The 26365-nt window shown below is 47.8% G+C and overlaps 1 protein-coding gene across 1 annotated transcript; it reads left to right on the forward strand.

The window, feature by feature from the left end:
* The first annotated feature begins 22040 nt into the window (after positions 1-22040).
* On the forward strand, positions 22041-26110 carry TMEM86A (transmembrane protein 86A). The gene is made up of 3 exons (XM_040988490.1): positions 22041-22172; positions 24021-24285; positions 24610-26110. Exons 1-3 carry the CDS (start codon positions 22152-22154, stop codon positions 25044-25046), a joined length of 723 nt encoding a protein of 240 aa, XP_040844424.1. The 5' UTR covers positions 22041-22151; the 3' UTR covers positions 25047-26110.
* The last annotated feature ends 255 nt before the right edge of the window (positions 26111-26365 follow it).

Below are 26365 nucleotides of genomic sequence, written 5' to 3' on the forward strand. Positions count from 1 at the left end.
CGGTTCTAATCCCGGTAGCTCCACTTCCCATCCAGCTCCCTGCTTGTGGCTTGGGAAAGCAGTTGAGGACAGCCCAAAGCATTGGGACCCTGCACCAGTGTGGGAGACCCGGAAGAGGTTCCTGGTTCCTGGCTTCGGAATGGCGCAGCACTGGCTGTTGTGCTCACTTGGGGAGTGAATCATCAGCAGAAGATCTTCCTCTCTGTCTCTCCTCCTCTCTGTATATCTGACTTTGTAATGAAAAATAAAATAAATCTTGAAGAGGAAGAGGAAGAAGAGGAAGCAGAGAAAGCAGAAGAAGCAGAGGCAGAAGCAGCAGAAGAAAAGAGGGCCCCAGAGCAATGGCTCAGTGGCTAAAATCCTCGCCTTGCAGCACCAGGATCCTATATGGTCAGAGGTTTGTATCCAGGCTGCTCCACTTCTTATCCTGCTCCCTGCTTGTGTCTGGGAAAGCAGTGCAAGACAACCCAAATCCTTGGGACCCTGCACCTGTGTGGCAGACTTGGAGGAGGCTCCTGTCTTCTGGCTTTGGATCAGCTCAGCTCTGGCTGTTACGGCCCCTTGGGGAATGAACTAGCAGATGGAAGATATATCTCTCTGTCTCTCATCTCTGTAGATCTGCCTTTCAATAAAAATAAACATTTTTTAAAAGGCTAAACTGTCATCATCTTACTGTCTATAAAGTTATTATATTTTAAAGGAATAAAGGAAGGTCTTTTTCTGTTGTCTCCTAGAATCCCTTGGCCTGAATCCACTGATCCACATGAACTGACTTTAGGGGAAGTCTCTCCAGCCTGCAAAGAAGAGTCTTAGGAATTTTACAAGAGTCATAGCTGTTTGGGTTTAAAAAATTCTGGAAAGCCATGGGATGTGATCGCTTGGCATCTGTGCCCCAGCTGCCAGGAAAAGAGATCTGCTGCTCTAGTCTAGTCTAGTCTTTGCTCCTACAGCTGTGCTGGGAAGCCAGCAGCTCTGGCCTGCTCGCCGTTCCTTCTCATTCCTCCACTGCTCATCTGGTCTTCTCACTGCCCCAGCCCCAGGGGAGCTAGGAAGAGCCACACAGGAACTGCACAGTTCTGGTCTGCCATGACTCCCAGCATGGGAGCAGGGCAGTGTTTCTCAAGCTGTAATCCTTTCAGAAACACTTTACACCTGGACAGGGGGCAAGTATGAGCACAGATTCAAGTCCCCAGAAGAAGCTTCTGGATCCTGGCTTTGGCTTGGTCCAGTCCTGGCCGTTGCACACATCTGGGGAGTGGCTAGAAGATCTCTCTAACTCTGCCCTCCAAATACATAAAAATAAATCTTACAAAAAAGAAGAAACCACTTTATGCCTTTTGCCATTTCTCCTTATCATCTTTACTGACTTATTTCTCTTTATGTTTTTAAAGATTCAATATCTAAAAATATTTGTTTTACTTATTTGAAAGGCAGTTATACAGAAAGAGGTGGCAGAGACAAAAAGAGATCTTCCATCTGCTGGTTCACTTCCCAAGTAGCTGCAACGGACGAGGTGGAAGCCAGGAGCTAGGAGCTTCATCCAGTTCTCCTCTATGGGTGCAGGGGTTCAAGGACTTGGGCCATGCTGATGTTCCCAGGCACATTAGCAGAGAGCTGGATGGGAAGTGGAGTAGCTGAGAATCAAACTTGTGCTTGTATGGGATGCAGGTGTTGTGGGCAGTGGCTTAAGCCACCACAATGTCAGCCCCCAAATTAAACCTCCTAAGAAATACTGGGGCCCAGGGTGATAGCTCAACTGGCAAATCCTTTACCTCCAAGCACTAGGTTCTTACATGGGCACTGATTTGTGTCCTGGCTGTTCCACTTCCCATCCATTTCCCTGCCTGTGATCTGGGAAAGAGGTGAAGGATGGCCTAAAACCTTGGGACTCTGTATCCATATGGGTATTGACTTGGCTCTGGCCACTGCGGCCCCTTTAGGAATGAATAAGTGGATGGAAGATCTTTCTCTTTGTCTCTCCCTTCTGTAAAATCTGCCTTTCTAATAAATCAATAAATGAATCTTTAAAATTTTTTTGAAGTTCAATATCATTTGACATAAATGTAAGAACACATGCAGTAAAATAAACATTTATCTAGATACAGCTTTAAAAATTTAACACCTTTAGTAAGTGTAGAAATAGTATTAGCAGAAACCAAGCTTTGCTTTTGAATAATTCCACTTTAAAAAGGATTTTTTTTAAAAGATTTAGTTTATTTTTATAGAAAAGTCAGGTATACAGAGAGGAAGAGAGACGGAGAGAAAGATATTCCATCCATTAATTCTGTCCTCAAGTGACTGCAATGGCCGGAGCTGAGCCAATCTGAAGCCAGGAGACAGGAGCCTCTTCCAGGTCTCCCACACAGGTGCAGGATCCCAAAGCTTTGAGTCATCCTCGACTGCTTTTCCAGGCCTCAAGCAGGGAGCCGGAAGGGAAGCAGGGCCGTTGGTATTAGAATCAGTGCGCATATGGGATTGCAGGCAAGTTCAAGGTAAGTACTTTAGCTGCTAGGCCACTGTGCTGGGCCCTTAAAAAGGATTATTATGATGGGTTTTTTTGCTCTAATAACATCAACAGTAACAATAGGAACTGACATAAATAATGTCTTCAGTACTCAGTAGACAATAGTTTTAGGCACAGGAGTTGGGTGCAGCAGGTTCAGCTGGCATCCCATCTGAGAGTGCTCAGGGTGCCTGCTCCCATCTTGGGATGCCTGGGATCAAATCCTGGCTGCTCCACTTCCTATTCAGTCTCTGGTCACTCTGTCTGGAAGGCAGCAGATGATGCTCATATGCTTGGGTTGCTGCCATCCATGTGGGTGACCTGGATGAAGTGCTAGACATTTGGCCTGGCCCAATTCTTTGTTATAAGGGATCTGGGGAGTGAGCTAGCAGTTAGATCTTTCCTCTCTCTCTTCCCTCTTGTGTAACTCCACACATCTCTTTCTCTTTCTCATCTACATATTTATCTGTGTTGAAAAGGTAGGTTTAAGGTTATAAATAAAACTCAAGGCTAGCGTTCATCTAAGATCTGTTTTCAAATGCCACATCCCACAGCAAATGGCCTGAGTTCGAGTCTCAGCTCTGTTCTCAGCCCATTTCTCATTAATATACACCCAGGGGAGCAGCAACTGATGGCACAATTACTGGATTCTCTGCCACTCACAGGGGCGACCCAGGCTTTGTTCTTGGCTCCTGTGTTGGGTCTGGCCCACCCTCAGGTGTCAGGCAATTTTGGAGGTCTTTTCTCTGTCTATGTTTCTTTTCTCACATTAGCAGAGAGCTGGATGGGAAGTGGAGTAGCTGAGACTCTGTTTCTCTGCCTTCCAGACCAAAATAAAATAGGACAAAATTAAAAAACCAGAAAGAAATAATAACCTAATGAGGGGAAGATGACATTATTTCTATTTTCCTGATAAAGAAACATGAACTAAATGGTTGGAGTCAGGATTCCAAGCCAGAGCCAGGGTCTTGCTCAGGGATTCACGTCCCGCTCAAAGCCACCACAGTGGAGGCTGCTGGGTGGCGTGTAATGTGCTGGGATCCACAGAGAACAAAGGAGGTAAGGCAAGGTGTGAGGGTAGAGGGGGTGGGGACTGGAATTCAACCAGAAACCTTGAACTAGAGTTATCAGACCCATCACAAGTCACCCATTTTACACAGGGATTTCAGTTCAACAGCCAATTTGCTTGATTTTGTCTCAATCAAAATGTTATCTGACATTTAAACTTGAACAGATCCCGCATTTTCATTGCTAAGCTCCTCGAACCCTGTTTAGGAATCAAGGGTCTGATTCCAGCAGCAGGGATTTCTCCCCAGAGCAGTCGCTGTCAGTGCGAGTCTGTGGTAAACCCAGGCCCTGTCACCAGGTGGCGGTAGAGGGCAGGGCAGAGCTGGGAAAGGCGCTGTGGAGGGGGAAGAGAAAGGCAGATGGTGCTAGGTGCTCGGTGCTCTGCAGACGGTGCTCTGGGGCTGCCTTACATCCTCCTGCTGCAGCTCAGATCAAGTCAGCAACAGACAGCTCCCAGAAAAAGAACAGCTTACAGATGATGAATAAACAGGAAAAGATGCTTGGTCCCACTGATAATTATTTACTGAACCTAACATAAAATGTTACTTTCTCTCCCTCAAATTGGCACATATTAAAATATCAGAAAATATTATTAATAACCAGTGTGGTGAAAGGGTGATAAAATACTGTGTGAGTGTGTACTGGTGCACTGGATTAGTTATCTTTGGATTTATATCAAAATAAGAAATGCATGTATGGGGCTGATTGTAGCACTGCAGTTTAAACCACTGCTTGTGACTTCCTACCCAGCTCTTTGCTAATGCGCCCCTCTGAAAGCAGCGGTAGATGACTCAATGCTTAAGACCCTGCCATTCATAGAGTAAACTGACGGAGTTTCTGCCTCCTGGATTTGGCTTGGTTCAGCCCTGGTTGTTTTGAACATTTAGGGGAGTGGATGGAAGTTCTCTTCCTCTTTCTCTTCCCCTGTCACTTTGCCTTTCGTTTTTAAGATTTATTTATTTTTATTGCAAAGTCAGATATGCAGAGAGGAGGAGAGATGGAGAGGAAGATCTTCCATCCATTAATTCACTCCCCAAGTGACCATAACAGCCGGTGCTGAGCCAATCCAAAGCCAGGAGCCAGAAGCTTCTTCCGGGTCTCCCATGTGGGTGCAGGGTCCCAAGGCTTTGGGCTGTCCTCGACTGCTTTCCCAGGCCACAAACAGGGAGCTGGATGGGAAGTGGGGCTGCTGGGATTAGAACTGGTGCCCATATGGGATCCCGGTGTGTTAAAGGTGAGGACTTCAGCTGCTAGGCAACTGTGCTGGGCCCCACTTTGCCTTTCAAATAAATAAATGAATCTTTGGGGCCAATATTGTGGTGTGGCAGCTTAAGCTGCTGCCTGCAACACTGCCATCCCATGTGAATGCTCCCGGCTTTCCATCCCTGCTGTTCCACTTCCCTCCAGCTTCCTGCTAATGTGTCTGGCAAAGCAGTGCAAGATGGCCGCCCACGTGGGAGACTTAGGAGTTTAAGGCTCCCGGTTCTAGACTGTCTAGACCTAGCCACTGTGGTCGTTTGGGAAGTGTGTTTGCAAATGGAAGCTCTCCACCTTCCCCCTCTCTCCCAGCATGTTCAAGACAAGGACTTTAGTTGCTAGGCCACCACGCTGGGCCCAATTATCAAATAATTTTAACAGAACAGTGTTTTAATTATTAGAAAGCATTATTTACACATCTTCAAAACATATCCTCAGGAATGTACAGAATTACCTGTAACAGCTAGTCACTCACCATAATATTTCCCACTTGCATTCTGGAGACTTTCTGCCAAAAACGAGATTTTAAAATTTAGGCATGGGTTGCATGCACTACAAGGATGGACTCACGGCAAAATGACTGATAATGTCCTGATGGCTGGATGTTGGATTCTCTGACATTGTCCACGCCTGCATTGTTGGGAGACACCTCAGTGGCAGCATGACAGACTGCAAAAGCACACAAAGGACACCCATTGTAAAACTGGAGGGGAGACGAGTGGGGAGGGGAAGGAAGACCCCAGTGCCTATTAACTGTGCAGTAAGACAACATAATGAAATAATAATGAAAAAGCATTTGGGCACGGTTAAGCTGAAGCAGCCCTTCTGGTGATGAATTGGCACTTCCTGTGTGTGTTTGTTTAAGTTTGTGGGACGAGAATCACACCATCAGCAAAGACGGAAAAAAGGAAGAAGAAAGGTCACAAGAGTTTAAGCGTCTAAGGATGTTCTCAACAGTGTTTAGTTGACTTGTCCAGCTGGGATGAGGGGCCCAGCCTGCGGTCACTCTTTTCTATGGCTCGAGGCTTTCCGCTTTTACGTTTCGAAATCACACCTTGTCTGGTCCCCACGTGGAGGCAAGGCGTAGCTGAGTCGCTAACTCTGAAAGGACCTTGGATATCAGCGTTGACTCTGGCAGATGTGCAATGTCACTTGACCCGTGAGACTTTCACGTCATCTATGCCTTTGCTCTTACTTCTTGCTGGGCTCAGCCGTACTGAGAAGCAGCAGAAGAGAAAACACAGTTTTAGAACCACCCAGACTTGATGTCAAACCCAGGCTCTGCCACTTGCATGTTGTGTGACTTTGTCTTCATGACTTCAGCTCTGTGTGCCTTGTTTTCATTCATTCATTCATTCATTCATTCATTCATTCATTCAACCATGCATGTATTCAAAAACACTCTGAGAATTTACCAGAGAATGTCCCTTATTGGGCCCGGTGCAGTAGTCTAGCAGATAAAGTCCTTGCCTTGCACGTGCCAGGATTCCATATGGGTGCTGGTTCGTGTCCTGGTGGCCCTGCTTCCCAACCAGCTCCCTGCTTGTGGCCTGGGAATGCAGTCGAGGATGGCTCAAGGCCTTAGGACCTGCACCCACGTAGGAGACCCGGAAGAAGCTCCTGGCTTCGAACTGGTTTAGCTCCAGCCGTTGCAGCCGCTGTTTGGGGAATGAATCATCAGATGGAAGATCTTCCTCTCCGTCTCTCTTCCTCTCTGTATATCTGACTTTCCAATAAGAATAAAATAAGTGTTAAAAAAAAAAAAAGCAACAATGTCCCTTATCACCAAGAACTTTCAGGCATGGAGAGTTGTTGGGGAAATAGCTAATAAACAGGAAAACTAAAAATAATGTCATTGGGTAATGCTAGCAGGTGCCATAAAGATGATTAAAACAGGATAATGTGGAAGTGTAGCCGAGTATGCTGCTTATGGAGAAAAGCAGATGGCAATCACAGGGTTGACAATGCGTATTAGCACTGTGCCTGTTCAGAGTATTAACTAGGGTAATAATTACTGCTCCCTTGTTACGTTCAAGACACAATTCTAAATGCCATGCATATATTAAGTTATGTAACGACCCAGTCTTACAAGTAATGAAACAGAGGAGAAGGTAGGTTGAGTTTTTGTCCAAAGTCGGGGCCTCCCAGATGACAGAAGCAGAACCTTCTAGCCTCGGAGCCCATATGGTTTAGCTGACTCTCTCTCTTGCTCTGCCTTTTGTATCTTGATTTACAAAAGATGAAGGACCCTATAGGAGGACATTTTCAATTTTGTTGGAGGTATATAGAGATGGAGAACTTGTGGACCTATCACAAGTTGTAAAATAAAAATGATAGGGTAGGTAACCTGCTGATTACTATATGACAAAGAGTGAAGGACAGTGGAGCTACAAGGTCATGGTTAAAAGAGGGCGCTTCATTGGCTCAGACTGCCACAACAAAAGAACACACAGGATGGCTTAAGCAAAAGACATTAACTTCTTGTAACTCTGGAGGCCACAGCTCCGGATCTTGGTGCCAGCATAACTGAATTCTGGTGAGGGCTTTCTTCCTCATACAGTGTGCTTGTGGGGGAGACTACAAGCTCTCTGCTGTCTCTCTATGGGCACTGCATGCGAGTGCCACTCTCACGACCTCAGCCAATGCTAATCACACCTAAAGGACTGCTTCTAAACGCCATCCGCTGAGGGTTAGGGCTTCGACATGCATTTTGAGAGGACACCATTCAGCCCACAGCAGAGGGGCTGGACAGGACCTGTGGAATTTATTGCCAGGATCTGGATGCACAAAGCTTCCCCTGGGCAGGAATCCAACAGAGGTGAAACACAACAGGAAGAACATCTCAGTTCCTGAATTTAGATCGAAAACAATTGCAAAGTTCAAGATAGAACAAAACATTTTGGGGTTTAATTAACTAACTTTATTCTGAAGTAGTGGGACATTGGGGTCACAAAAAGAGCTACCTCTTCTCTGGTTAGACACAAACACTCCTTTTTTTAATTATTGATTTTTATTGGAAAGGCAGATATACAGAGAGAAGGAGAAATAGAAATATATTCCATTCACGGATTCACTCCACAAGTGACTGCAATGGTCGGAGCTAAGCTGATCTGAAGTCAGGAGCCAAAAGCTTCTTCTAGGTCTCCCATGTGGGTGCAGGGTCTCAAAAGCTTTGGGCCATTGCTCCAGGCCACAGGCCGAAAGCTGGAAGAGAAGTGGAGCATCCGGGACATGAACCAGCACCCACAGGGGACCCTGGCTTGTGCAAGGTAAGGACTTTAGCCATTAGGCTACCGTGCCAGGCCCAGACACAAACACTCTTATGACAACATCATAATTGTGCATCCCATATAACATGATTCTAAGATGCCTTTGGTAGCCTGTGTGTCTCCCCAAATATTTTCAGGCAGGCTCAGTCATTTTTTTTTTTTTTTTGGTGGGAGGGCTTTACAAAGTATCAGTTTATGTCAATTTTAGTTTAGTTTTTTTTTTTAAGACTATTATTTGAAAGGCAGAGCTACAGACAGAGAGAGAACAGAGACAGAGGGAGAACAGAGACAACCGGCATCTGCTGGTTCACTCCCCAGATGGCTGCAATGGTTAGGGTTGGGCCCAAAGCCAGGAGCAAGGGCTGGGAGCTGTGTGCAGGTCTCCCGTGTGGATACAGGGGTCCAGGGCCTTGGGCTAGCTTCTACTGTTCTTCCAGGCACATAGCAGGGAGCTGGATTGGAAGTACAGCATCCAAGACTCAAACTGGGGCCCATGTGGAATGTGGACATTGCAGGTGGCAGTTTAACCTGTTATGCCACAATGCTGGGCTCCAATTTTAATTATTGATTACATAGCCCGTCAGTGTGCTTTGAAAGTCTTTGAATAGATATGAAGTGTCTAAAGGTCAAGAAAGTGGGCAAAATAAAAATCTAAGATTGAAAAATTTGAAATTGAGAACAGCATTATGATTACTTTATTTTAGATATTAAGGAATGATTGAAGCCGCAAAGAATGATGGTTTGAGGATCACTGTCTTGCCACATGACCGTCTCCATTCTTAAAACCCCTAACTGCTCCATCATAAGTTAGCTTCTTCCCTTAGGGTCACCCAATCCAAGCCCTCTAGCTCTATGCACCATATCCTGCTCTCCTTCCTCAGTGGAACTCCTGCTGACTGTATGGCAAATGCATTCAGGAATTCGTTCATTCATTCACCAAATATTTATTGAGTGTTTACTATGTGCCACATCCTACATTAAACACTAATGATGTAAGGATGACCAGGAATAAGCTTAGGAAGCTTCTTAGGAAGCTTATAATCTAGTCTGTGTGTATGTGAGAGAGAGAGAGAGACAGGCAGAGAGGGACAATAATACAATCTAATTGAGATCATAATTACAAATTGGGTTTGCCCAATTACAAATTGAGAACAAATTGGCATAGGCACCAGGAAAACAAATATTAAAGGCATTGATTATGGTGCTGTTATAAAAAAACATGTGACATCAACTTTACTAGTTCAGTGACTATGAAGTCAAAGAAATCATAGGAAGTTACTGATTATAAGTTACATTATATTTAATCATAATATACATATTATAATGATGAGTGAATTCAACCTCATGACAAATACATCATAACTGTGAGTAAAAAAAAAAAAAGCCAGTTTTCTACAACAAACATTTGAAACGAATACATTTTCTATGCAAATACATGTCTTCCCAAGGTTGCTAGTTACAGGTCCGTGAAATCATTCAAGTCGGCCTGTCATGTGACACAGAAGTCTTTTGCCATTTTAGTAAACAAACTTAGAAACTTCCTAATCAGTTGCCGTAACAAAAGGCCCATAGACTGTGGGCTTAAAGAACTGGCGCTTATTTTTTCGTAGCACTGGGACTGAGAAGTCTGTGTTCAGAAGCCAGCACACTGATGTTCTGGGACTGACAGGGCTGGTGGGGCAGGAGGTGGGGCGGGTGGGGCTCCTTCCTTGAGGTCTCTCACACGCAGGGAGAAGCAGCTCCACTCGCTCTTTCCTTGTAAGGCCTCTATGTCGTTATGGGTATCCACCTTTGATCTCACTTCATTTTTCTCTCCCAAAGACCCCTTTTCCTAATACTGTCACATTGGAGTCAATACAGAAATTTGGTAAGGGGGTGGTCACTCAATCTTATTATTTTTTTAAAAGATTTGTTTATCTTTATTGCAAAGTCAGATATACAAAGAGGAGGATAGATAGATACAAGATCTTCCGTCTGATGATTCACTTTCCAAGATGCTGCAACGGCTGAAGCTGAGCCAATCTGAAACCAGAAGCCAGGAGCCTCCTCCGGGTCTGCCACACGGGTGCAGGGTCCCAAGGCTTTGGGCTATCCGCGATTGTTTCCCAGACCACAAACAGGGAGCTGGACAGGTAGTGGGGCTTCTGGGATTAGAACTGGTGCCCATATTGGATCCCAGTGCATGCAAGGTAAGGACTTTAGCCACTAGGCTACCGTGCCTGACCCGCCACTCAATCTTATAATGATAAGATACAGAGTAAATATAGACTTGTCATAAATTTAATGGTAACTGACATATAAATATCATATATTCTTAATATTATGTGTTCGAGATACAATAGCCAGCTGGTACCTATGTACAAAGTTTCTTTACAAGCTTAGTCATTAAGTGCAGAACTAAGGTGTAGGCTTTTGGTTTCAAACATAATTTATGGCCAAGGCTGATTAAGTAATTATTGGGCATTTATAATTTTTTGTTTCCTCATATGTGACCTAGGGCAAGTCTCTTTGAACTTATTCGTGTCCTAAAAGGAAGATGATAATGGTGCCTCCCTCATAAAGGTGTCGTGAGAATGAAAAGAGAGCATTTAAGGAGGGCATCCAGCACAGTGTCTGGCATATAGCAAACACTGAAAAATGTTTGTTATTATTAATGCGGCAAGTGCAAGTATAACACACAGAAAATTAATTGACAGAAATGTGATCTTCATGCTTAAGTAAAAGAATTTGCATGGTTTCTTCTTGGATAAGCTAATAGTCACCACAGCTGGCATCAAAGTAGAAATTCTCTTCGAAGGATGATTTGGTGATTTATCTGGAAAGCAATTTGTGAATCATACGTATAATAATTTTCCTTAATTAGTCATCACATTTCTAAGAATTTTTCTAAGAATTAAAGGTATATAGAAAGTTTTATGCAGAGGAACTGGCATTGTAGTATAGCATATTAAAAATGCCTCTTGCAGGCCTGGTGTGGTAGCCTAGTAGTTAAAGTCCTCGCTTTGCACGTCCCGCAATCCCATATGGGCACTGATTCTAATCCTGGCAGATCCTCTTCCTGTCCAGCTCCCTGCATGTGGCCTGGGAAAGCAGTCGAGGACGGGCCAAAGTCTTGGGAACCTGCACCCGCGTGGGAGACATAGAAGAAGCTCCTGACTCCAGGCTTCAGATCGGCTCAGCTCTGGGCTTTGTGGTCACTTGGGGAGTAAATCAGCAGGTGGAGGATCTTCCTCTCTGTATATCTGACTTTCCAACAGAAATAAATAAATCTTTAAAATGCCTCCTGTGATCCTTGCATTCCACATTGGAGAGCTGGCTAGCGTCTTGGTTATGCCGCGTTTCTGATCCAGTCTCTTGTTCAGGCACCTGGCAAGGCAACACGGGATTTCCTGCCACCCAGGTAGGAGATGGAGACGGAGTGCTTGGTTCCTGGCTTTGGGGTGTTGACCCAGAAGACAGAAGATCTCTTTCTCTCTGCGTTTCTGTAATTCTGCCTTTGAAATAAATATTTCTAAAAAGGTTTACATAGAAATCATTCCTTATAGCATTTATAACAGCAAAACAACTCATATAATCTTCAAAATTGGTAAAATAAATTACGACAAATTTATATCTTAAAAGCTGAAAGATGTACACAAAATAATTTGAAGGAAATAGACCAAAAAATCCAACAACGATTAACTGTGGACTGTGGCATTACAGGTAATACCCGTATTATTTGTTTTTCCATATTTTCTCAAAATGTCACAGTGACTATGTGTTCCATCCACAATCAAGAAGGGTTTGAACGGCCTCCTGAGTCAAAAAGCTTTTCTCCTGAGCTTTGATAAGGACCACACTGCGATGATAAAATCCCAGTATCAAAAGGAATTGCTTAGAAATTGTTTGGATTCAGCTTCATGCCTCTCATTCACACTCCACTGCCACCACTCCACCTCAGAGCTTCTCTAGGCTCCCCGTGGACTGTTGCAACAGCTTCTAATTGTTCTCCTTGCCCCAGGGATGTACTGTACCACCCTGACCTCTATACTGGTTGCTGCCAGAACACTCTTTTGGCAGGGAAACATTGCACATCTGATTGCACATCTCTTATCTGAAAATTGTCAAGCTCCCATGGACTTTTCAACATTGAAAGTCTTTGGCTGGGCAGGCCCATCCCAACCAGTTCTGAAACCCACATATTTCTTCCTGCTTCATTTCTCACCATTCTCCCTGGCATCCTGAGCTCCAGACACACCGAGTCTGCCACATCCCTGTGTCTTCACACACATCTGCTACCCTTGCTGGCAAACCATGTAGGGTATGCTGTTAGACGCTCCTGCCCCTACAAAACCTTATTGGACATCCCACTCTGCAGATGGCAGTGTTCCCCACTACGCTTTTCTTGGTACTCACTTGATTTATAGGACTGTCTCCCGTGTAAGATGGCCCTCTTTCAAGGATGTTAGTTACACCAAAGTGCTAAGAGACAGACTGCATTCCAGCCACAGTGCTTCCAGTGGCAAGTTGTTTTCTTCTTTGCCACTGGAAGCACCTGGTGGTGCTGACTGGAATGAATGTCTCTATTAATTATCTCCGTACAAAAGTTCACAGACATCATGTGCATATGAATCACTTTGGGAGCTTGTTAAACTTCAACTGTCAAGGTCCCACCCTGAAGCCCTGGAATCATAATCTCCAGGATGAACTTTGGTGTGCCAGTGTGCTTAATAAGCTTCCCAAGTGACTGTGACACACTCCAAAGTGTGTGAGAGTTAGAAACCCCTTCCAACCTAAAAACACTATTTTTCATCATTTCAGGAAGACAAAATGTTACTGAATTTAAATTTCCTCAAAAAAAAAAAAAAAAGGAAGAAAATCCAAGGCTAGCATTCTGGCATAGAGGGTTATACTGCTGCCTGTGATGCCAGCATTCCATATTGGAGTGCTGGTCTCAGTCCTGGCTTCTCAGCTTCTGATACAGCTTCCTGCTACTGCACTGGGAAAGCAGTGGAGAATGGCCCAAGCGCTAGGGCCCTTGCCACTCACATGGGAGACCTGGGTGGAGCTTTAGGCTCCGGGGTTTATCCTGCCAACAGTCCAACCATGGAGCTATCGGAGAGGTGACCAGTGGATAAAAGATCTCTCCCTATGTCTGTCTGTCTTTAAATAAACAAATCATAAGAAAAATAACAATTACAATATTTTCTAAACGCATGTTCAGTGTCAGGTTCCGAGTAACTAAATACCTTATATACTTTTTTCTTTAATTTTCACAAAAGCTCTTGGAGGGGACTACTTATTTTCTCATTTCAAAAAGTAAAAAGAAATGGAGGATCAGAAAGACTCAGGCATTGGCAGGAGAAGCTGCTGTTGCTGCAAACTTATTCAGGAAGTAACGACCTCTGAAGCTATTCTTTGACACTAGGCTGCCTCCTCACACCCGTCACAGCCAGTGCCTCTCCTCTGGGTGTCTCATTTCTGTCTTCAAACACCCACCTGCAGCTGGGGTTGGTCCCACATGATGGTTTCACCAGGTCTGGGAGAACTGGGAAAAAGGAAAGCAATGCAACTCTGGGGGGAGGCGTTTGGTCTTGCGGATTGAGTTTCTGACTCCTAGTGTCAGTGTGGCCCAGCTCTGGATATTGTGGGCAATTAGGGGGTGAACCAGAGGACGGGGATTTTGTCTGTCTGCCTCTCAAGTGAAAAAACAAAAACAACAACAATAAACTCACACAACTCTTTTTGCTAAAGTCTACCTAAATGAAGATAATCTCAACTGAGATTCCTTTTATGACATAGTAGTGACGGATTGGTAATTTTCTTCCCTTTAAATATCCTTACTTATAAAATAAAAATACAGGCAACCCTAGTTCAATATTCAAGCTATATTTTTTAAGCTTAATTGGTTGTGGAAATCCCAAAATATGGCAACTGCTGGTTTTACAGCAATCCTCGCCCACACCTTCGGCCTCTTTTCCAGGCCAGCACGCCTAGAGGCAGGTAGAGCTCACCCATAATCCTTTGGGATGTAAAGGAGATTCACACACTTGTTACAGGGGGCAGGTTGGGGTATGAGTGTCTGTGTGTATGTGTGTGTGTGTGTGCACGTGCGCGTGTATTAACTTCTCATTATCACAATGAAATACTTGAGAGAAACTAACTTTATAAAGAGAAAATGTTATTTTGCTCATGGTTTTGGGGGTTCACAGTCCAATATGGTGGGAGTCCCGTGAATTGAAGTTATCTGGTGAGGTCAGAGGATGGCAATGGCCAGGCCTGTGTGGAAGAAGGATCAATAATATGGCAAACCAGGACACTGAGACAGCAGCTGGGCCAGCCTCTCTCAACTTCTACCTTCTGAGAGCACACCCTGGTGACCCCAGGGCCTCTCAATAGGTCTTCCTAAACACCCAAGCTGGTTTACATTTCCACCTTCTTAGTATCATCAAGTTATGAGTTGGAGTTTAACTATCTGAATGAGTTCATGAAGTCATAGCCTGTTCAAAACACAGCACACACACACACACACTCTCTCCCTCCTCCCTCCCTCTGTGTGTGTGTGTATGTAATAGCTGCTTGAATTTTCAATCCTTGGAGAGTTAGAGGGGCAGAGGGCCTGGTGGGAGATATCAGGACTAGGGGTAGGGAGAGGAGCGTGGCTACAATCCCAGTCCTTTTTCATTTGTAACTCAAGCTCTATTACAACACATGTGTATGACACACTCGCAGAGCCCTCTCTTATCCAGATGGGAGGCAGGAAGTTGACCTGCAATGGGAAAACATTTGGGAGCGGGCCAATGATGCAACTCAAGTGACTTAGGCAACCTCTGCACAGGGTGCCTGACTGAGCCTCACCACTCTTTTCTCTGCTTGCATTCTGGAGGAGGACTCTCCTCAAAGGCCTAGCCTGCTCTTGCTGACTCTGGTCTTTCTGGTCTTGGGCGGAATGAAAAAAGGTAGGCAAGGTAGAAGTGGGAAGCGGAGGTGTCTGTTATTTTATTGGCCTCTCTTGCTGGAACATGAGCTCTTTGAAGCAGGGGGATGTTCTGTTTTACGTCCATGTCCAAGGTCCAGCCAGACCCATTTCTATGAATGAACCAGCAGAGATCTGGGCAGGGGGATTATATGTCTGGGAAGACAAGTTTCTGAGAAAAGGAGCTACTTGTTGTGCCAAGGTAGGCTCCCTGACGTTGAGCTGAAGACAGAAGAACTAGTTCAGGGATCTAGGCTGGAGTGCAATCTCCAAGTGTGATTTTTTTCTTGAAGGCCATGATCTTCCCAGCCCCAGACATTTCTCCCTTTTTGCTTGTCCTTGCCCACAGAAGATCTTTCTATCTCTTATTTTCTCTGTAAATCTGCCTTCGCAATAAAAAAAAAAGTATGTGTGCAGGTGTGGGGAGAGAAGATAGGGAGAGATCAAGAGAGAGAGGGAGAGAGAGAGAGAGAGAGAGAAAGAATCTTCCATTAGCCAGTTCACTTCCCAAATGGCTGCAATAGCTAGTGCTAAGCAAGGCTGGAGCCAGGAGCCAGGAACTCTATCAGGTTTCACACAAGTGCGGCAGGGGCCCAAGTACCTAGGCCATTGTCTGTATTCAATGCTGTATTCAAAGCTTCCAGTCCACCGCGATGGGGAAGCAGGGCCAGTGTCAGTTACCTATTCAAGCAGGGAACAAAACTCTAAAACCCACAGACCATCTGTGCGAGTATATACTGCTCTGGGTGTGTCTGGATCTTTCTCAGTGAGTATCTTAGGTCTGGCTATATCTAGGTGTGCCGAATCTACCCATCTGTGTGTCTCACCCCTTGTTGTCCTCCTCAGTGCTTGGTCTCAGCCCTCTCTACTCCCTCAAGACTCTGCTCTGGCTTTCAGGATGGCTGGTTTCCACGGTCAGAGCCTGGACTTTACTTCCGGGTCTTAGCTCTAGATTTACATCTGACTCCTCTCAGATACCTTGACTTGGCTGACGCACATTCAGGCACTTTGCACAACTCGTCAACGCCCTCTGACTTCCTCAGGACATCTGAGTTAATCACACATGCCTTTGTATTTCTGATTTCATCTTTTTTTAAGGATTTATTTATTTTTATCAGAAAATGGGATGTACAGAGAGGAGGAGAGACAGAGAGGAAGATCTCCTGTCCGATGATTCACTCCCCAAGTGAGCGCAAAGGTCGGAGCTGAACTGATTTGAAGCCAGGAGCTTTCTTCCAGGTCTCCCACTCGGGTGCAGGGTCCCAAGGCTTTGAGCCGTCCTCAAGTGCTTTTTCAGGCCACAAGCAGGGAGTTAGATAGGAAACAGGACTGCCGGGAGTAGAAATGGTGCCATATAGGATCCCATTGCATGCAACGCAAGGACTTTAGCCGCTAAGCTACTGTGCCGGGCCCAGTTTTTCTGATTTCTTCTCCAGACATAGAGGTGGGATGATAGGAGAACTTTAAGTGGAAGAACTGTGAGAATTGTTTACAAGGGCTATAGATGCCTGAACACACCTACAGAAATCACGCAAGATCCAGCACCAGATCGGGAATAAGGTAGATAGTTTAGAATTGGATTACACCCAGGTGGAATGAACAAGTAAGAGAAAATATCCTGGGGCAAAGCCACAGGGGCCAGAGTGAAGGAGGTCACCAGGTGAGAAGAAGTAAGGCAAGTCTGGAATGAGGATTGGTCAACATTTCTAAAACACATTGCCCAAGACTTGGTATGTGAGAGCCAGGAATAATCCATTAGAGAAGAGTGGAAGACAATTGACCTACTGTCATTTTCTAGGTTAAGTCTAAACTCCTTAGTAGAGCATTCAAGACCTTTCCTGACTCGGTTCATTCTTACTTGCCAGGTCCTTTCCCTCTCCCTAACTTACTCCTGTACTTCAGATGCCTCTCTCCGTTCATGGCACACACATACAACTCCCTCTGCCAAGGACCTCAAGTGTGCTCAGCGATGACCAACTCATCCTTCTGGATTCAGCCCCAACCTCCTCACCTGCTCCAGGTGCGGTTAATGATTCTGATGTCTTCTGTCACATGCCCTCATAACTGCCTAATTTATTTAAATCTTAAGAAAAAGAAATAAAAATAAATAAATGCTAAGAATATGTAAGCTCTGCCCTCATGGAGCTCACAGTTCCCCTCAGGCAGGCATGCAAGCAAATTAGGCTGGTATGAGGGCATGTGACAGAAGACATCAGAATCATATTGCAAAGACAGATATATATAGAGAGAGGAGGAAAGACAGAGAGGAAGATCTTCTGTCTGATGATTCACTCCCCAAGTGACGACCAAAGCCGGTGCTGTGCCAATCCAAAGCCAGGAGCCAGGAACTTCTTCCGGGTCTCCCACGTAGGTGCAGGGTCCCAAGGCCTTGGAGTGTCCTTGACTGCTTTCCCAGGCCACAAGCAGGGAGCTGGATGGGAAGTGGGGCTGCCAAGATTAGAACCAGCGCCCATGTGAGATCCTGGTGCGTTCAAAGTGAAGACTTTAGCTGCTAGGCCACTGTGCCGGGCCCAGAATTTTTTATTTTCAAAACTTTCATTGTTAAATAGAGGCATTTAAACCTTCATTAGGGTTCACACGCAAATGTCTGCAGCATCCAGAACTGGGCTGGGCTGACACTGAATCCCATCTCCTACAGGAGAGGAAGGACTCACTGCAGTTTGGCATCACAGATGGCACCCTGAGTATGCATGAGCAGGAAGCTGGAGTAAGACATTGGAAGCAGGAATTAAACTCAAGGACTCTGATTTGACATGGGCTTCTTAACCAGAATCTTAATTGTTAGGCTAAATGCCTAGCCAATATTTTAAACTGCAACACCTAACACAGCGATTAATACATAGTGAGCTTCACAATAAACATTTGTTAGGTGAATGAATGAGTGGATGCATTCACATTTTTACAGAAGAGACAGCAAGACAGCAAGGACAAAGAAAACACAACTGTATGAAAGGGACCATAACAACAAGCCATTTTGGGTACAGAAAGAAAGACATTTTCCCACACAGTCTGATCCGACAACGTGCAGCTCAAAATAAAAACAAAATAGTAAATAAATATGTTAAATTTTAAGCAAACAAAAATTTGTACTCATCTGGGTGAAATTAGAATTAGCTCTTTTTTTTTTTTTTTTTGAAAGGAGGTGGTGCCTGCATCCGTCACAAGCACTGGCACACTCAGGAATTTAATCAAAGAGAATTCAATGCTGATTCAATGGACTGAATCTTGGGCAGGGCTAGAGAAACCAGGCATGGGTGAAGAGGCACCTAAAAACCAGTGCCAGCAGGCAGCTGCTGGAGATACAGGGAGGGATCCTGGAGTTGGAGCCAGAGAGGGGCCCAGCCACGGTCAGGATCTCAGCCTGGCTTTAACCAGACTTTCTTCCCATTTGGCTTTGTTCCCTTTCTTCCCATTTTGGCTGGCTGAACTCAAGCTGACGTCAGATCCCTGCTGAGCCAATCCACAGGGTGCGGGCTCTTAGGCAGGGGAGAGAAGGAGATCAAGAAGGGATCTGGGGTATGGGCACTGTGCCATGCTATGGTGCCAGCATTCCATATGGGAGATGATTCAAGTCCCAGCAGCTCAACTTCCAACGTAGCTTTCTGCTAATGCACCTGGAAAACCAGGGAGGATGGCCCAAGTGCTTAGGTTCTTGCACCCAACATTGGGAGAGATGGATGAAGCCTAGCTCCTGGTTTCAGACCAGCCCAGCTCTGGCCATTGTGGTCATTTAGGAAATAAACCAGTGGATGGAAGGTCTCTTTCCTTCTGCCTTTCTCGATTACTCTGCTTTTCAAACAAACAAGCAAATCTTTTCATATTATTATTAAAAATAAAGAATCTGAGTGGTGTGAGAGTAAAGGAACCAGGATGGAGGGGAGATGCTCCTATATTGTGGGTATCCTGTCTAGATGAGGGGCCTTCAAAAAGTCCATGGAGAATATGTACAATGAAAAAAATATGCAAGAATTTAAGTTTGATTTTTTATTAATTATATTTTTGATGATAGTTGATTAGGGTGATAAGGGTCAAGGGCTATGGGAAGGTAGCCCTTTTTTCCCTTCTTGTTTCTGGGGAAATGGGGGAGGACAAGCATAGAAGCCACACCCAGCCTCCTAAATGTCTCTGCACCCTGGGATGGAAGACAGCCACCTGACACCACCTCAGGGTTCCTGATGTGGGGCATGTTCTGAGGATCCTGCTCAAGAGGTTTCAATAGTTCTACAGTTCTGAATTACTGTCAATCTTGCCACTCCAAGCACGACGAAATCTCTCCAGAATCCACTGGCTGACATAGTCTACCCTGGAGTTTCTGTTTACCCAGATAGTCACTCCAACACTTGGCTGGGATAGTTGATCAGTTTGTTCTGTCCTCTGTCATGGTACCAGTTGTCCTCCACAGACTCCAGTGTACAGCTATATCCTCCATGTGCATCTGGATATGCTGTCCACTGCTCCACCTAAGCCACTGAGGAGGCTCAGCTCTGACATATACACTTGACAGTCAGACCATGGAACTTGCAATTCTCTCCATGGTTGGGGTTTTGAGTCCAGTGATTCACCTAGGGGAATCCCCAAAGAAACTTCACCTGAGGTGATCTTAGATAAGATTCTTGGGTGTGCTTGCCAATACAGGGTCTGGCACAGTTCAGTGCCCAAATCAGCTTATGCATATGCTGGTGGTTGCAATTGCTGGGTCAGTTCTGCCTCTGGCCCTATCTTCTACACAAACCAATGGGTGTTGCAGTCCAGCCTGATCCTGCCCACACCACACTTGGGTCTCATGCAAACCAGTGGGATCTGCAGCCTAGTTGGAGCAACCCACAATAGCCCTCACCAGTCCTGCCGCCTGACCTTTGTCTTATGTCTGCCACTATGCATAGCAGACTGGTCCTGGTAAAGAGGCCAGGATAGAGGGGAGATGCTTCTACATTGTGGGTACCCTGTGTGGATGACGGAGTCTTTAAAAAGTCCATGGAGAATATGTACAATGCAAAACTATGCATGGATTTAAATTTGTTTTACAGACAAAAAATTACCTTTTAATTTAGCCTTTCTTGGTGAACTTTTTGAGATACCCTTGTATGGTTAGCTTGCCCACTGGTTACTCAGACACTGACTGGAACTCTGTGAAGGAAAAGCCCAAGACCCATGTTTATATATTTATGTATCTGCATGTGCAAGCTTATTAAAACACGTGTCATTGCACTGACAGGTCTAAGTTGTCGGAAAGCTTCCCAACTCAATGGTGACAGGTCCCACCTGTCAGGAGCCACTGATGCAGTCTACATTTTATTTCTGCAGGTAGGCAAGGTCCAGGGGACCTTGGTCCAGGGGAATTTAAAATGTCATGGCACGGCCATTCAGGTGACCTTAGAGGGTGGGACTGGGAAACTGGAATGTCTGCACCTACCTCCCAGACCAGTTCTTACACTTATGAGAGAACTGAGGCTCTAAAGATGGGGCAATATGCCCAACTCTACAACCCCTAAGCCACGGAGAAGGAGGGGGTTGTACACAGTTTAGCGTGACTCTCAATTCTGGAAAGAAAGCAAAGCAGACTGACGTCATTGACCGCTTGGGCTGGAGGGGCTTGGCAAGGATAGAGGAAGGGATAGGTGGTCCCCTGCCCTAATCTGGGCTCTCCCCCATGCTGCACTGGATTCTGAATCTCTGATTGCTAATCCACTCACTAGAAGAAAGCTGTCCTGTCTATCAACAGGTGTCAGGTCAACAGCATCCGTTTTAGGGGTGCTGAGTCCAACTCAGAAGTAAAAGAGAAAGACCCACAGGAGGAAGGGGTGGGTAGTGCGCCACTGTCCCAGGATGTCCTTGGGGCTGCTAGCTGGGCTGGTCATCACACACCACTCACCCACCCTTTGGGATGTAGCGGGTAACACCATCCCCAGGAAGCCTGTGAGACCTACATTTCCTGGAAGCAGCTGCCCCTTCCTCTTACCATCCCACACAACATGTCAGGTTTGGGTAGAATCTTAGTGTTTACCACTTACAGAAGTCAAGGTCAGAGAGGGTAAATGACTCAACGAATCACTGAGCACGCCTGGCAAGTGTCAAGGCTAAAACCAGATCCCAGTCTAGGTGCCTGCCTGCCAGTCCACCTATGTAATTCTAGGTGTTTGTAAACATGCATAAAAGTGTTAGTGCACCTTCAGTCTATACAATATCAACATTAAATCCTCTGCCTGCTTCTCTGGCAGCTCCCGTTTCTTGGGGTCCATGAGGATGTTCCGTTCTAACTGTCCTTCCTTGTTATTCCTACTGACGTGTGTGTGTGTGTTGCAGTGGTTTATGAGTTGTGAAAGGTGTGTGCCTTGGCCAGTTGACTGCGATTGTTTCTCTGTTGGGTTCTGGGTCTGTGGGCTGCTGCTTGTCTATACATGTCTCCACTTTCATGGGAGCCTGCAGTTGTTGGTTTTCCGGCTGAGCACTTGTGTAGTGCCTAAAGACGGTTATGATTCTCGGCAGGCTTGTGTATGCTTGCTTCTATACACCTTTTTTTCACGTTGAGGATTGTGTGCCTGTTCAGTTGTGTGTACTCACTGAGAGCTGTGTATAATGCACTTGTGCCTGCGTGAACTGAGTGTGTACAGGCTGAACCGAACCTTTTGTTCCCAGATAAGAGAAAATGTGTGTAACAGTGCATCCAGGGCAAAAATGGTTTTTCTGTGTGCCAAGCCCTTAGGGTCACGGTCACGTTCCATGACGCCTTGGCAAGGCCCCCGGGCGCAGCTGGACCTCGGGCCGGCTCCTGGCCCCCCGGGAGCGCCCTCCCCTCGCGCGCGGGAGCCCGACGCGCCGGGCCGGCGTCGCCAGCCGGGTCCGCGTCGCCAGCCGGGTCCCGCCTCCCCTCGGGCGCCTGGGCCCGCCTCCGGGCTCCGGGCCCCTCATTGGCCGCGGCGGGGCTGACGCCGCGGGGTTCCTAGACAGAACCCGGAGCGCCCGGCGCGCGGGAGGTATTGTCCCTTACCCCGGCTCTCCGGCGTCGTCTTCTCACCTGGCCGCGGGCGCGTGCGGGTCGTGGCAGCTCGGAGCGGGGTCCCCGCCAGCCGCCGCCGCCATGGTGTCCCCGGTCACTGTGGTGAGTGAGCGGCCGAGAGAGCCGCTGTTCCCCGTGGCCAGAGCCCACCGGCCCGGTGACAGCGCCGGGGCGGGCCACGCCTCTGGGGCCGAGACGGGGCAGGGGACCCCGCGGAGGCCGGCGGTCCCCGTCGCCAGACCGGCCGCGCCCCGCCCCCGCGCGCCCCCCGCCCGCGGGCAGGCGGAAAACAGAGCGCACGTGACTCGGAAGCGTGACTTTGTTGATCTGTGCGCGTCTGGCGGGCGTCGCGGGGTCCTGGCGCTGGCGGGCCCCGGGGGAGATGCGGGAGAGTGCGGGAGGCCAGGAGGGGTGACGGACGGGGTCCTCCTGAGAATCCCGTCCCAACTTTGTTTCTTCCGCTTCCTCAGCCTGCCAACAGGTTTGGGGCTGCGGAGGGGTCGCCCCTAGCCTAAGCAGCGCCGGTAACGCGTTCAGAGAAGCGCGTTGGGAGATGAATCCTACTCTGTAGACAGCCCCATCCTTTTCAGCCTCTTGCATCTCGAGCCTTTGTCTTGTCTCTGTATTCCTTTTTCTAGAGCCGAGTCCTCTGTGACTGCTGAGACCTCCGTTGGCTACTTCCTGCCTTTTTTTCTTTTTTTTCTAGAAAGTGAGAGGCTAGGAGGCTGATGGAACGATGGTTAATGCTTCCAAGTGCTGACGGTCAGATGCAGAGTGCTGCAGAGCTGGGTCTCTGACCTTGCCAACTTTTATGGGATTGGGGAGTTTTCCATGGGAAGGGGAAGTCATCATTTCTCCAGCAGAACAAGGACAATTGTCCACCCTCCCTCTCCCCCCTTCCCTCCCCGCCTCCCCTCCCGTCAGATTGTGATCTGGGAGTCTGAGTGTGTCCTTGCCGTCCTGTGCTGGACAGCTCACCCAAACAGAGACACAGTCGTTTTAGGGGCGGGCGTGTGGGTGGACAGGGGTCCCAGCGCTCCAGTCACTCTCAGGGACTGACAGTCCAAGGGAACAGCTTCAGGGATCACAAATTCAGACTCTCTGCAGCAGGCCCCTCCCCCAGCTTGGACTTGTGCTTGCCTGGCCTCAAGTAAAACCTCCCTTTAGCTGCCCTCCTCCCCTAATCCGCCAGAGACCCAGTCAGCTGCTTTAACTTCCCCCTCTGAGTTCCCCATGGCCTGGCAGCGTGTCTGCTGACTCCAGGTCCAAAGCTAGACGCAGGGCCTTCTCCTTTTCCTGCCTCTCTGCTTGGGACTGACCTCCTCTGACCCCTACACACCCTTCCCCCTACCCCTTGACATCTCTGGTGCTTAGGGATAGCTTTTTGGCTCTTTATTCATGGGTCTGCTTTTTCTTCCCAGCATCTGGAACACCTCAGCTTGCCTTGGTGCTGCCGTTAGGCTGGGGCAGCTGGAGAGGAGGCTGAGAAACACCCTGGCAGAGGAGTGAGCCTGTAGGTGGAGGTGGTTATCACTACCTTGCCTCCCATATTTCTGGAACTCCGCTAGTGGTGCCAGAGCCCTGAAGCCTGCACCCTGGCCTCCCTCCTGAGGAACACAAATTGGCCAGTCTCTGGCATCCCATTGACTCCACTCCAGTTCCAGACAGCCGGAGACAGACCAGCGTATGATCATTCCAGCTTAGCCCCAGCCTGAGGAGCGGACATGGGCAACAAGAGCAGTGGGGCCCTTCTGCTTGCTGAAAAATGGAGCCTCGGGGTAGTGATGGATTTGTTCACGCCCTACTAGCTGGTTGGGACAGGCGATGCCAGGCTCTCTGGTCAATGCTGTTTCCCTGGAGTGTTGTGCAGGGGGAGGCTGGGGGTGCTGGTGTAGAGGGGGCCTCTGAGCTCCTGAGCTCTGAGAGCCGCCCTTGTCTTGTGTCCTGCAGGTGAAGAGTGAGGGACCCAAGCTGATGCCCTTCTTCAAGGCCACCTGCGTGTACTTTGTGCTTTGGCTGCCCTCCTCCAGCCCATCGTGGGTCAGTGCCCTCATCAAGTGCCTGCCCATCTTCTGCCTCTGGCTCTTCCTTCTGGCCCATGGCCTTGGATTCGTGCTGGCCCATCCCAGTGCCACCCGCATCTTTGTGGGCCTCATCTTCTCTGCTCTAGGTGATGCCTTTCTCATCTGGCAGGACCAGGGCTACTTTGTGCACGGTCAGTGGCCACAATAGTTGCTTTGGTGGGGGTGGGGGAGAGTCCTGGGGCTTGGGGAGAGCTATAGAGGGTCTGGAGATTTGAAAGTCGGAATGTTTGAACCAGAAAGTGTCTGAGGGTTTGTGAGACCAGGGACTGTGGAGGTCTCTCTTGGAGGATGACCTTGCATGTGATCTGGGAACCATTGTAGAGTTCTTCAGGGGAGTGGGAGGTATGGCCTTCATCCACCCCTGTTACTGCCAGAGTGAAGCTGCTGGGCAAACACTGTCAGCCCCAGCACTTGTTAACAGGCCTGACCTTAGCATCCCTCATCCCTTCTCCCAGGTCTGCTGATGTTTGCTGTGACCCATGTCCTCTACGCCTCAGCCTTTGGCATGCGGCCACTGGCTCTTCGGACAGGTGTGGTGATGGCAGTGCTGTCAGGCCTGTGCTATGCTGTCCTCTACCCTGGTCTCTCGGGTGCCTTCACCTACCTGGTGGGAGCCTATGTGGCCCTCATCAGCTTTATGGGCTGGCGAGCCATAGCAGGGCTGCGACTGATTGGGGCAGCATGGCGCTGGACTGAGCTGGCAGCTGGCGGTGGTGCACTGCTGTTTATCATCTCTGATCTGACCATCGCCCTCAACAAGTTCTGCTTTCCTGTGCCCTACTCGCGGGCAGTCATCATGTCCACCTACTATGCCGCCCAGATGCTCATTGCGTTGTCAGCCGTCGAGAGCCGGGAGCCGGTAGAAGACTACAGACTGAGCAAGGCCAACTGAGGCACCCAGGTCTACTCATCCTATTCTCCCAGGGGACTCTAGGAGCCTGCAGGAGCTGGACTAGGATGGCTGCAATGCCAGCCTGGGACAGCAGGTACCACCTTGAGGAACTTGCAAGTTTGAGTGGTAAGCCGAGAAAGGATCTGCTGAGCAAAGCTAGTGGTGCAGGACCATGGTGCAAGCTCAGAGTGAGCCTCGTGCCCTTTGCTGGAGCCAGAAGTAGTCCTCCCCTCACCTCTATCCCATCAGGACTCTCAATGTCCTGGGAGGGTGCTGGTGCTTCTTAACTCCCTCTGGCCTTAGTGGATGGAAGAGTCTGACTCCTTTTTGTATGCCTAGCACCAATGAAAATGCCAGGTTCATCCCTGCCTAGTTTTTCTGGTTTGTACAGTGAGAGAAAGATGGAAGAAATCTGTGCTGAGTAAGGCCAAGGGCTTGAGCCCCTTTCACAGGTCTCTAAGTGGGAAGAGTGGGTGAAGTGGAGTCTCCCTTTTCCTCATCTATCCCAGTTACTTGAACAATCTCTGTCTAAGTGGTTGGAGGGGAAGGGTTGTCCGTCCAGGGTAGGCAGAAGAGGGAATTTCTTTGGTCTGGGATCTTAGGATACCAAGGATTCAAGTTGATCCCATCTTCTGACAGGCCAGGCCAGCGCGCAGGCCCCATACCAACACCTTCAGACTTTAACCCTTGGGCTAGGGTGAACCATGCCAAAGGAAGGGGCCAGCATGTGTGCATGTGTGCATGCACGTGTGTGTGTGCACGTGTGTGTGTGTGTGTGTCCTGGTCTTCCTGTGTCTTTCTCTGCCATGTCTCTGTCCTGCTGTCTGTCGCAGTCTCACAGGAAGCTGCTGAGGGGGTGCTGGACCTGGCTCCGAGAGCTGGTATCCCTTTCCCCTTGCATGCACTCCCAGTGCTTCCCTCTCTGTCCCTCCTGCACTGGGAGCAGGAGGAGGGAGTTCCATGGACACTTTGGGTCTTGAGACCAGAGGCACATTCAATGCAAAGGGGAGCAAGGATGGGGCCACTCATCCTCTCCTTCTCATGTGAATAAAAATAAAAATTGAGGGCTCTTGGCTGTCTTGTTTGTCTGCCTGCATGGCCTGTGCCTGTTCTGGAGGTGGGGGAGTGGCAGTGGCCCAGTGTGTCCTCATAGCCTGCCTCACAGTCCTGGCCAGTGTGTCTTGGTACCAGGCTGGCTCCCTGGCTATGGTGGGACTATGCTGGCTGGAGTGAGTCTTGCCTCCCTGGTCACATCTGTGGGTGAGGATGTGGTTGAGGAGGGTGGGAGATGGGTAGTATTGGTCACAGTCCACGTTTGT

The sequence above is a fragment of the Ochotona curzoniae genome, unplaced genomic scaffold, assembly GCF_017591425.1.
Source record: "Ochotona curzoniae isolate NIBS_2020 unplaced genomic scaffold, NIBS_Ocur_1.0 contig_4877, whole genome shotgun sequence".
Lineage (NCBI taxonomy): Eukaryota > Metazoa > Chordata > Mammalia > Lagomorpha > Ochotonidae > Ochotona > Ochotona curzoniae.

Bases quoted from the DNA above. Each gene is read 5' to 3' on its own strand.
- TMEM86A (XM_040988490.1), top strand. From the start codon at position 22,152: ATGGTGTCCCCGGTCACTGTG. The intron at 22,173-24,020 runs GTGAGTGAGCGG...TGTGTCCTGCAG, and splicing joins TGGTGTCCCCGGTCACTGTG to GTGAAGAGTGAGGGACCCAA. The intron at 24,286-24,609 runs GTCAGTGGCCAC...CCCTTCTCCCAG, and splicing joins CCAGGGCTACTTTGTGCACG to GTCTGCTGATGTTTGCTGTG.